The sequence below is a fragment of the Microtus ochrogaster genome, unplaced genomic scaffold, assembly GCF_000317375.1.
Source record: "Microtus ochrogaster isolate Prairie Vole_2 unplaced genomic scaffold, MicOch1.0 UNK21, whole genome shotgun sequence".
Lineage (NCBI taxonomy): Eukaryota > Metazoa > Chordata > Mammalia > Rodentia > Cricetidae > Microtus > Microtus ochrogaster.
Window position 1 is genome coordinate 4,713,286 of NW_004949119.1, and position 12,794 is coordinate 4,726,079.

General features: G+C 43.2%; 1 protein-coding gene across 16 annotated transcripts in view; it reads right to left on the reverse strand.

Moving 5' to 3' along the window:
• Positions 1 to 12,794, reverse strand: part of Kcnma1 (potassium calcium-activated channel subfamily M alpha 1) — a 738,489-nt gene that overhangs the window by 156,351 nt on the left and 569,344 nt on the right. For all 16 annotated transcript variants that reach the window (XM_026789548.1, XM_026789554.1, XM_005367704.3 and 13 more), the window contains exon 15: positions 10,822 to 10,931. In XM_026789548.1, the coding sequence (XP_026645349.1) occupies positions 10,822 to 10,931 (110 nt within the window). The remainder of the gene's footprint in view (positions 1 to 10,821; positions 10,932 to 12,794) is intronic.

Sequence of the window (12,794 nt, forward strand, 5' to 3'; positions counted from 1 at the left end):
TTTCTGCTTCCTGTCAGGAGTCTAATGACCTGGACTTTGAGGTGATTGTGTAGAACAGTTCTGAAGCACCAACCCAAGTATTACCAACCCCAGCAAGGAAAACTGTCTTAGTTTATGTTCCATAGAACGTAATTACCTTCTTGTGCTGCTCTTCTTCCTGGAGTTTAAATCGGTTCTTTTGTTGTTGTTGTTGTTGTTAAACTATTATATAACCTATGCATTAGTTGTTGAAGCAAATTACTGGATCAAGCACACACTATTGAATGTAAATAGTAGCCAAAACATATCTGATCTCAGCAGAGATCACTCAGAATTAATTTGTTGGTGTCCTGTGGAGAACTGCCATTTTTATTTAGGGTTCTCATAGTTTGCGGGATCGAAGCTCTTAACTGCTTGTACAGATTTAACCCTACTGGCGGGAAAGGAAGAGTGGCTCCTAGTAAGTGTTTATTTCATTGTCTCATTTTGACTAAGATCAAATGCAGTAGGGTGAATGTGTTTACTCTTAGTTGCCACAGTGCCATTTACCCTGCTGGGTTTAAGAATCAAGGACTTTCCTCAGGCAGGAAGGTCATCACCCAGCAATCTTGTGCACTGTGCGACAGATGGTTATAAACTGTCATATGGGTGCTGGGGATTGAACCCAGGTCTTCTACAAGACATGCCATCTCTCTAGCACCTCATCCCCTTCTTAAATAGAAGATTAACTGAAGTCCAAGGAGGGAAAATCTACAAGCTCAATGTCAAATGGCTTCTGCATTAAAGAAATAAGTAGAGATGTAGTTGCCATGTAATATATATGGTGTTGCCACTCCTCTATGAGCAGAGAAAACCCAGGGGAGCTGAGCATGCAGTTGGCCAATACTGTCTGACCACACAGTATTCCTTAAAAAACTAGAAACAGACACCAACATGCAATTTCATATTTTAAAAAAGATCTGGATTTTCAGTTTTCCCTGGTAAATCAAATGTGGTCACACTGGAGCCATCTTTCATATAGCTAAAAGGGACTCCTTGAGAGGTACACATTCTCCAATGTCCCCCAGTGCCCACTTCTTGCTTCTGCTCAGCTTCCCCCCTCCCATCTGCCTGCCTCTTTATACTTATCTATGTTTTAAATATTGCTCAAACAAGTATCTTTTCAATATTTGCAAACCACACTGACAAACCATCAATTAATCCACAAAGAGAAGTATGGTTCTCTGAGTGTTCAGATCACACATTTTTGCTAGATCCTGCTACAGAGAGCAGTAACATCCTTTGGTCTAAAGATATGAGAGGTGTGGAGTGGGATCAGAGAGGTCCAAAGGTGGTGGTTGAAGTCAAGCCTACATAAGCAAGAAAGGGAGCTAATAAGGTAATTTTATGTTCACCCCCCTCTATGTGCTAAACGTCTCTAGTAGATAGGGCACATGTTTGCCTCCCTGGCATTCCGGGAGTGTAAAGAACAAGCTTTTGATGAAGGCTGCATGAAGCAAACCGGATGAAGAGACAGGAGATTCACAGGAGAGGCTAGAACAATGAAGAGGAAAACAAAATAGAGAACGAACAGAGCGTGAGACGTGAGTGCAGAATCCTGAAATAAGATGCTTTTTGTCTTGCTTGTTAGATTAGATGCCAACAGACTGGGGAAGACACAAATGGAAATAATAATAGATAATAATCATGATAAGTTCTGGGAATCTAACATTTGCCTACCAACCATTAGGCCAAGATGCGAATCTTATTTGAAGATACAGAGAGTCATTTTTTCTTGGGTTCTTCTAGATTCTGTGTTACAGGAGGGTACATGCCTAAGAATGTGTTTGCAGACAATCCAAAACTGATGTCCTTTGGTTGAATACTAACTCAAATTATTTTCGTTTGGTAAAGTAGAATGGACTTTACATTCAAATAGCTTTTGCATTAAAAAAAAAAAGTAAAAGGCAGTCTCCATTTAATGTGTGGTGCAAAGAAAGCCCAGCAAAGCCCAACACAAACTTGACCCATACTGTTTGAACAACATAGTATTCCTTCAAAGGATCTGGCTTCTCAGTATTCAAATCTGGTCACACTGGAGCCATCCTTTATTTAGTTAAAAGGAACTCCTCCAAGGGTTACCCCTTCTCCACTGTGCCACAGTGCCCATTCCTTCCTGGCTTAGCCTTATCTAGGCACGATCTTCATTCCTCTGGCTTTGCTCAGCTTGTTGGATTACTATGTATACAGAACAGGTATAGAATCAGGAAGCACAATCAGGGTTAGTGAAGAACAAAAGAGAAAAAAGCCAGAAAGCCTTCACAGTATAGTAAACAAGACAAATCCAGCCCTAACTTAGCGAGAATCTAATTCTTGGTTTCTAAAATGAAATTTCCCAATATGTCCAATGTGGGAAGTTGTCACTAGTTGCAAAAATTACAAGGAAATAGAAATGTTCTTTTTTCCCCTTCTAAGAGGGGGGAAAATGCCACTTGTCACAAAAAGGTCTTAAACCAGCAATCGGCAATAAAACTGTTGTAATAACAAGTTAGATTGCTTTCCTTATAATTATTAAGTAGAGGCCTACCAAATTTGACTATGCCATTATACAAAGCCCCCTTCCTTTTATTGCCGACATCATCTGTTAACTATAGCATTTTCAACCCAGATGTTCCTGAACAAAGACTCTTAAGAATTAGAGTCCAGCTGTCTCTAACTACCCAGAGAGAAATAAATTGTCCCTATCATTAAATCTGCCCCCTTGACTGGAAGGATTACTTGCTGGTGTGAATTAAGCATGGAAACCTGTCATAGAGTTTGCACCTTCCAGTGTGCTTACAAAGTGGATGCAAAGCTGGGGCTTAGAGCAAAGGACTCTGCCACCAGGAAAGTGGCAGACAAAAGAAAAACAGTTTCTAAGCTGTCGAAATCCATCAAGCCTTCTAAAGCCAGCTTTCCCCAAAAGTACCAGCCCCCTCCAGCTGCCCAGAGGCTCCAGGACTTCAGGATAACTGCCATAATAACACTAGAAGCAATTCAAATACTGTGGACTGGGAAACAGGGGTTTTAGGATCAAGGGGCTAGAGGGGAAATAACCATATTCAACTTTAATTGGAAAAAAATAGTTTCTGAACATGATAATGTCTAATATATATAACATATATTATATATAAATATTATATATTATATATAAATAATATACATGTATATATATTAAAGACTTATAAGACTGAACACCAAGAAAATAGAAGAATTTGAGCTGTTAGAGGGTGATGTAGGAGGGTCATCTGTCTATGTGTTACTTTCATTGGTTAATAAAGAAACTGCCTTGGCCTTTTGATAGGCCAGCCCTTAAGTGGGTAGAGTAGACACAACAGAATTCTGGGAGGAAGAAAGCAGAGTCAGGCAGACGCCATGAATCTCCAGCCCAAGACATACATAGGTTAGGATCTTTCCCAGTAAGCCACAGCCTCGTGGTGCTACACAGATTTAACAGAAATGGGTTAATCAAGATGTGAGAGTTAGCCAATATGAGGCTAGAAATAATGGGCCAGGCAGTGTTTAAATGAATACAGTTTCCATGTAATTATTCCAGGGCTAAGCTAGCCGTGTGGGAGCCGGGCGTGATGAAAAGCAGGCCTGCTGGCCTCATCACTACAAGGGGGGATGATGCTAGACCTCATTTTTTCATAGCTTTGATAAGGGTCAATGGGGAAGTTTTCAGGATACACCCACTCTCAAATACATGTACATCCATGCATGCCCCTTCCTCTCTCTGTCTCACACACACACAGTGTCTTTCCTCCCTAGAAGATCCTAAGACATTTAATCGTCAAAATAATTTAATTCTCTGAGGTGGGCAGTTAGTATTTTTAGTACTAGCAAATGCCCTTTGTGTGAAGTTTGACTATCATTCTTTCCTGAGACATACAACATAGGGTGTGTGCTTGCTCTCAACATTCAGAAGTCAGGTGAGACCCTAGCAACCACCCCAGTTCTAACTGAATCTCCAGCCCAATGACTGGCCTTTCCCCCTGTCCAGAATTCTGAATCTGCATCAGCCTCTAAAACCTTGCTTGAGGGTTTTTCTGTGGCTTATTGCTAGTGGTTTATCTGCTGGTACAGAAAGAACTACATACCACCTTGTCAGTTCCTGTAGCAGGAGTAGTTATTACACTCACATCATATATGTTCATATGTGTTCAGCCCTATTTACAAAACTCCCAACATAAGAGACTAGATAGAGCCATCTCTGAACTTTTTTTTTCCTGAGACAGGGTTTCTCTGTGTGGCCTTAGCTGTTCTGGAACTCGCTCTGAAGACCAGGCTGGTCTCAAACACAGAGATCCACCTGCCTCTGAGTCCCGAGTGCTGGAATTAAAGCATGGGCCACCAGTGACCAGCAGAAAATATATATATTTTTTAAAAGATGCAATTTAAGTTTTTACATAAGTTCTGTAGGCACGTGCCTTTCTGGCGTCAGGCTACAGGAGTTTACCATGGAACAAGTGGGCTTATCTGGCCCCCCTCATACTTTGAGATTGGAAGATCTTTTGTACACAATCAATGGAATCAGAGAACTCAACTGGGCAAGAGGCCTGTCTCTGTCCTCTGTCTGAGCTGTGCCAATCTTAACTTTCCTCGTGTGACTTTTGAAAGATCTGTCCTTGCAAGATGACATGGGAAGAGTCCAGTTTTCTGAATTCCAGGAACAAGGAGGCAGGTGGATACATGAGAAAATTAGTCTCCCTCCTTGGAGTCTTCTCCGTCGCCTGAAGGCAGCACAGTGTCTCCACACTTTGCAGCTGGGCTTGGGCCTGACGACCCTTCCACACTGCCCGCTGCTGCCTTCAGGTTACCCGGGTACTAAACACTCAGCACCTCCATCAGCATCCCGAGCGACAGAGAGACACGTTGTATTTTAAATACACCTCTTGTCCTCCTCCCCTCTGAGCTGTAAAACCTCGTACAATTAAGTTTTTATGTTTTGCAAGTGATGAATGACTGACTAATAGATTCGCTGTGAGACTCGGGACCTGGAACTCTGTGTTCTTGCCAATCTGATTGCTGAATCTACTTTCTTCTGGGTGGCTCTGCCCACCCCACCTTCTTCTCCCACCCCACCTACCTGGGCATCTTCACCTTTGCTAGCTCTCATAATGAAACTACTATCACTATTGCCCCTCAAAGCACCACATATCACACTATAACTGATGTGCCCTTTCCTGCATCTACAGGGTTCTTGTTAGGAAACCTCAACAGAGCATGTGTATGGAGAAAGCTCCCTATGGTACTGGATGATCCAGGTTTTCTGATTCCTGGGACTTGACTTTGACCCTCTTCCTGAACCCAAGTTTCTTAGAGGATCTGCTCACATAAGAAGGTATCTTTTCCAGGAGTCCTTCCTTAGTCCACAGGAAGACTCTCCAAGAGCATAACGCCTGCATTCCAGCTGCACATTCTGCAAGCACATATGAGCACTATAGCTTCCATAGGATGGACATTAGCTCCCTCAGTCCAGTTTCAAACTCTGAAGAGAGCACTAAAGGAAAAACAAATTCTTTACTTGGTATTCAAAAGAATTTTTTATTAAGTTTCCATGTTTCATAGTTACTCAAATCTAAAGCAACAACAAGATCAAAAACACTGATGACAACTTATACTGAACAGGATAGAGGGTAAAGGGAACACTTCTGCATTGTTGGTGGAGTGCAAATTAGTACAGCCCCTTTGGATATCAGTATGGTGATTTCTCAGAAAATTATGAAACAACCTTCCTCAAGACCCAACAATACCACTTTGGGGTATATACTCAAAGGATGCTCAATTGTACCACAAAAACATGTGCTCAGTTAATTCATAGCAGCATTGTTGGTCATAGCCAGAACCTGGAAACTAACCTAAATGTCCTCAACCGAAGAATGGATAAAGAAAATGTGGTACATTTACACAATGGAGTACTACACAGCTGAAAAAATAATGACATCTTGACATTTTCAGGCAAAAGGATGGAGCTAGAAAACATCATATTAAGTGAGGTAACTAGACCTAGAAAGACAAATATTAAGTGTACTCATTCATAAGTGGTTTTAGACATAAAGCAAAGAAAACCAGCCTACAATTCACAATCCCAGAGGACCTAGACAGCAATGAAGACCCTAAGAGAGACATATATTGATCTAATCTACACAGGAAGTAGAAAAGGACAAGATCTCTTAAGGAAATTGGGACTATGGGGACCATGGGAGAGGGTTGAATGGGAGGGGAGAAGAAGGAAGGGTAGCAGACAAAAATGTAGAGCTCAATAAAAATCAATTAGGATAAAAGAAAAAAATATAGGGCAACAAGCTAAACACATTGTTAAAAATATTTTAATTCATTATATTTTTGTCCTAGTGACTTGAGACTAATAATCAAAGAATTTACTAATCACTAAAAGTAAAAAGAAACTGGAACTGCTACAGTGTCTGCCCTCCCCCCTCCCTTTCTTCCTGCTTACATTTGATGGGATTGGGGGCAGAAGAGGATGCAGAATTGAGAGATAGGATAGATAAGGAACATGTACTGAGAGATGAGGATTCTCATTAATTGCACTAAGTGTAAGGCCAGACATCTGATAAGATCACAGGAAAAGTACACAGACAGGAAGTGGCTGACCTGCGGCTCTGACCTCACTTCCTGTGACTTCAGTCTATACATTGTAATGTCATGTTCTGTGAACCGCTCAAGAATAAGATCCTATAAGGGCAAATGTGGCTTCACAATCCTAGCCTTCCTGTACGCTTGACACTGGCCAGCCCCGCCTTCACAAGCACTTAATAGGAAGGAGGGGAACACGAAGAAAGGGAAGCAGATGCGTGCTGGTATCACAACCCAAGCTGCTGCTAAAAACAAAGTTAATGCAAAAGTCCTGATTTTTTTTAAAATTTGTGTGTGTGCATGTGTGTGTGTGTGTGCGTGCGTGCGTGTGTGTGTGTGTGTGTGTGTGTGTGTGTGTAGGCATATGGGTGTGGGTACCAACCAAGAAAGAAGCAGGCATGAGACTCCCTGGAGCTGGATTTAGAGATGGTTCTGAGCTGCCCTAGTGGATGCTGAGGTCTGAACTCTGGTCTTCTGCAAGAGGAGCAAACATTCTCAGCCTAGCTGCTGAGCCACCTCTCCAGCTCCAAAGGTTCAGATCTTAACATAAGCTTAAAAGATGTGACCATCTGTGAGTCTCTGATTTGCCTGAATGATGGGCTCAAAGCAGAACACACAGGCTATCAGCCCAGAGCATGGGGTGCTGTGCAGGAAGGATGGGGCAGTTTTATGTCCTCGGATTCCACTTGCTCATTAAAAAAAAAAATTAATGTATATTTTTTAAGCCTTACTCCAGATTTAACAACTGGAGATGAAACATAGACTTCATTTTATGTTTCCCACAAAAGCATGAATGAGTCAGCCTTCAACTGTCACTTACTCCAGGATGCTCTCAGTTGCATGAGAACAGCTTGGATCCCCCTTGGGCTACCCTTGGAACCCGGGTGCTGTCATTTGTTTTCTAAGTTGTTTTGGAAAGGCGCACCCAGGTCCCCTGATTCTCAAAGTTTCAAGGTAAGGGGTCTCTTGCACACAGAATGAGATGTTTATATTATGCTGACACCCCTTGCCTTGTCGTTATAAACATCACTCCATTATTTTGTGTATCTGGGAGAAAATACAGATGAATGCACCCAATGGCTGCATACAATTGCTCATTTTGTCTCAATTAGATTCTGGCTTGGGAATAATGTCCCAGCTTTGGTCACACACAGGGTAGAAGCAAAAAGCTGACACCATGGCTAGGATCTCCTGACGGCAGTGGCTTTGGAGGCCTCCCTCTGCCTCTCCCGCACTGCACCAGCCTTTCTGTTTTCCTCAGAGAAGACCTTCAGTTCACCTGGGTATCTGCCACCTTCTGTCTTCATGGGCCTGCTCTGCCTCACTTCTGAGAAAGCTCTGGGTTGTACCAGTCCCCCCTGCTGGGTGGCATGCTGCTGCCAGCCCGGGAAAGGGCACACCATTTCTTCCCATGCCTCGCAGCATCATTGCTGCCGTGCTGTTTTGGTGAGGTACATAACCATGGAGACTGCTCTGAAGATATGCATATTTACCTGTGCTTTATTATACCCACACTATTTTCTGATTCTTTCCCGTCTCCACAAACTGGCTTAAGATATATTTGGGTGTCCTTTATGCCATCTTGAAATTGAATAGCCAATTCTTACAGTAATGAAAATACTTACGCGGCAGCCTAGTGATATACAACGCTACACTCTAATTACAGCTGCGCTTTAATTAACCTGAATTGAAGAGTGTTATCATTAAACTGCTGGTAACGTTGAGTTATGGCTTTTCTTTAATTTAAAGTAGAAAACACAGATAATTAAGCCTCAAGATAATCAAATGCTTGAAGAGAGCTTCAATGTTTTGGGTTGTTCCTAAATCTCATTAAATGTCCTTTCTTTATTGATTGGTTCCACCTCTGCCGAATTGCTGCATTAAAGGAATAATAGCACCAGGCTGAACACATTCTCACTCACATCAGAAGTTGCTTTTTTTTTTTTTCATTCAAAAGCTTTACTGAACAAATACTAAATTCACTGACAACGAGATACGTCTAAGAGATCTTTTCCCTCATTAGAGCATGCTCTAAAGACGAAAATCAATCAAGGGAAATAGTTCATATTTACTCGTGCCTTGCCTGACAGGAGAGCACCCTCAGAAGCTGCCTGGGCACACCTAGCTTTCCCACCTCCTCTTCCTCTGCCACAGGGGAAAAAAGTCAGTCCTTTTAAAGATGACAGGCGAGGACGGCTCCCCCTAGAGGCTGTAGCTGGGTGACGCAGCTGCTATTTGCCTGACTCCTGAGCTGGCACTAAAGGCTGAAGGAGTTCCATGGCTGCAAGATGGTAGAGCTGACCTGGGCTGTTAGTGTCACTCTAAGCTGACTTAGAGAAAGTTTACAGCGCCCTTTCATTAAAGCAAGTGGAAGGCAGAAACATGGATCCGATGTGGCCAACTCTGATTTTAAAGAGAGTTCGGAGAGCCAGGTTTTGCTTTGTTTGGTTTTGTGAAATAATGTGGTCCAGAAATACCAGCAACGAGCTTTAAGCAAATTAAAGAATACCAAGTCCCTGGGTCCAGTGCTACCCCAGTTATAACTTCTTAGGGGGACAATCCTCACCCTTAGTCTTTAAAAGAACTGACTTTTTCCCCCAGCGGAAAAGGAAGAAAAAGGTCAAAAGCTACAAGAGCCAGACAGCTTCCCAGGGAGTGCACCTGGCAGGTTTAACACCAGTTAAACCTGGAAAAATCAGTGGCCCAGTAAAGGGGCTTCGGAACTTCCCAGCTGGCATCTGGAACATCACAGGGCCCCACTCCGCTGACAATTCTGCCTTGATGACCTGACCACCCCTGTACTGACCCCAGAGGGCTTCAAGGGCACTCTTAAAGAGCCCTGGTGTGTTCCCTGGATATTCTGACTTCTCTAGACTGTCTATACAAAGCAGGCTGAGCTACAGGGACGATACCCTCCCAGCATCTCGGGACCGTTAACTTCCAAAGAGACATTGCTTGCAGGGAAAGGTGCTCACGGGAGTTACACCAGGGTTTCCATTTCTAGAAAAGAACTTCTTCCAAATCAATTACCTATTCACTTTTCCAGTTCATTTAGCATCTAAACTATCGCTTAGGGACAGGGCAAGAAATTTCTGTTAACAACCAAACCATTTTGGAGTGCTTGGGGGTTTGGGCCTGGAGACTGGCAGAGAACACCTGCCGTACTCCCTGGCAGGAGTCCCCACCCCTCCCTCCTGCATACAAAGCAGAACAGGAGTCCCAAAGACCCTGGGTATTTTTTACTATGAAGGGCTCTCAGTTTTGACTCAGCACCGTTAGATTTCCAGCTCTAGAATCCCAGGTGATAGGCTTGGCTAGTAAGGGGCTCTTTCTCCCTCAGCCTGGATTCGCCTGTTTCTCCCCAGTTTTCATCGGTGATACCATTTATTGACCTTTGCTACGGAGTCAGATACTAGTAGGTCAGGCTTAGAGGTCCACCGCTTTCAGAGTATGTGGGGAACATGACCCTTGTTTGATATTATTTTGGTCTAGAGAGTCTAAGTAGTGAGTCTGGGGGTACTGGTGTGCCTCAAGATGGACACTGGAATTCCTGATCTTCCAGGGGTTCAGGGTATGACCTACTGCAGGTGCCCTGGGAACCAGTTCCGAGTCATCCTATTTGAGCCTGGCAGCTGTGTGCAGGACCTTTTCAAGGACCTTCTGTGCACTTGGCAGCATAGTTCCTTCGTAAATAGCAAAAGCACTTTGGATGTCTATATATCAAGGACTTAATTAGAAGGGAGATTAAAAATCCTTTGTCCTGGAACAGGCAAGATTTGACTTTTCTCTGTATTAAAAGCAGATAGGTGCTGAAGGTAAAGCCCTGGGTTCAAACTTTATCACCATAAATAAATAGAAAACTAAATAAGTGAAACAAAGTAAACCAAGGACCACCTGAGTTCACGCCACCTTTCCGAGACTTCTGTCTCACAGTGGGGTTACAGAAGATGTACAGGCGAGCTGCACAAACTCTAAGTTTGTACAAATCAGGGCTTCAATCTCAAGATTTTTGGACCTAGAGGATAAATAAGAGCCAGCGTAGCACTAGAAGGCAGGACCTTGCCAGGACCTGCTTTCCTGTCCACAGACACGCAGGCCTGAGAGCAGAGGAGCCCTCGGGGACAGCCAAGTGTCCCGACCAGAGCAAGCAGAGGCTGAGGCTGTCCTTACAGACACAGTAAACACCCCTGAGAGGCAAAGAGCATCGGGTCAACAGTCACTTACTCACAAACAGTAGGGAAGGACAGCCCCACGAAGGCACTGGAGAGATACTCTGTGTACATTTCATTGGAGACTCCTTCCAAGTAGTATTTCTGCCACGTGTCTTCCTCAATCTAAGAAAAAAGGCACAGCAAGAGGGTTTAAAATATAGCCACAAACTGACAGAGGGGACCTGGACTGACAGCCTTAAACATATAAATGCACTAGCGACACAATGACCTTCCTCGTGGATGATCTTCTCGGCAGCTGGGAGCAGACCCACAGAATCCCCATTATGCTTCCATGACCGCAAAGGTACTGGTTCAGTAGATTTCCTTCAAAGCACTGCTTTGCTCTCAAAAAAAAAAAAAAGTTTCATTGCATGTGTGTGTATGTTAGAGAGGGACTATGTGAGACTGTGTGCGTGTGAGTCTTCCTGCGTCTGGATGAGAGTATGGACGTATGTGTGTGGGGGGTAGGTACTCCAGAAGAGGATGCTGGATATTGTGGAGCTGGGGTCACCAGGCCTTTGTAAATACGCAGCTTGTTAGGTGAGTCCTGGATCTAAACCTGGGTCTTCATGACTCTGGCAAAAGCTCTGGCTAAGATACATCTCTAGCCCCTTGCTTTGCTTTGCACCCTCATGACTTCTAAAGCTGTGGGGATCTAGGACCCAACCACAATCATGGGGGACAAGTTAGCAACTGATGCAAATTTCTGGAGAGCGATTTTGCAGGTGTTTTCACAGTTCCTGAAACCATAGACTTCTATGCCGGGCTTCCATTTCATACATCCACAATAAAGTATTTAAACAGGCAAGACAAAGTCATGGAGTTGTGGGTTTGTGCCACTATTGAAACATGTTTTTATATCATAATCATATGCATATACATTTTATTCATGAAAAATTACAAATAAAGCAGGTAACATGAAATTTTAAAAAGCAATGAGGAATCCTGATGAGATTTCTATATTCTTGTGTGTGTGTGTGTATGTGCGTGTGCATGTGTGTGTCTGTATGTGCGTGTATGTGTGTGTGTGTGTGCGTGTGCATGTGTGTATGTGTGTGTGCATGTGTGTGTGCGTGTGTGTGCATGAGTAAATGCCATGTGAATGTGGGTACCAATGGAGGTCAGAAGGAGGCATCAGATCTTCTGGAGTTAAGGGTGGTTGTAAGCCACCCAATGTGGTTACTGGAAACTGAACTCAAGTCCCCTGGGAGGGTAGCAAGTACTCTTAAATCATTGAGTCATCTATCCCATCCTTTGATTTTTATCGTTGAAAGTTCTCTCTGGTTTTATGTTATAGGGGCATATGAAAATGTCTACAATGTTTATAGCAGAACAGTAGCAATTATCTCTGAGTGGTAGAATACTAATTTTTAAGATAGATTAATGTACTGTCTAAAGACTTTTACACAAGCATACACAGACATATGTATATGCACTATAGTCTATATATTCCTACTTTGGAAAAAAGATGTTTCAAGGGGGTCATGCCCAAAACTTCATTAATTTTCTATAATAAGGTCTAACTGGGTTTCCCAACAACCGTCTCCAACAAGGTGTTTTCATAGGAGTCGATCTTTGAAAACTAATAAATTAATAAATTGAACCACTCTGGGAGCTGAAGAATCAATCTCAGTGGCTTCCTTGGCTGGCTTTGGGCTGCACCTTCCTGTAATGGCTCAGGTTACAGGACGGCAACAGGAAGTTGTTCCATCCACAATGCAGCTCTTTCAAATGGGTGTCCTGTTCTTGTGCTGTGAGGAGTGCTGGCCATGGCTCATCAGTCAGTTAACAGAGAGAAATACGGCACTGAGATCTGAAGAAGAAATGAGAGCCTGGGAAAGATCAGCGGCTTCAACTACGTGGTTATGCCCTGGCAGCCAAAATCCAGAATGAAAATTCGAGAAGTAAATGAAATGCTCCCTATTTCCATGTTTCTTATCTGCTTCATGCTCAGCTTGAGCAATTAGGCTGAAAGTTAACCTTCTT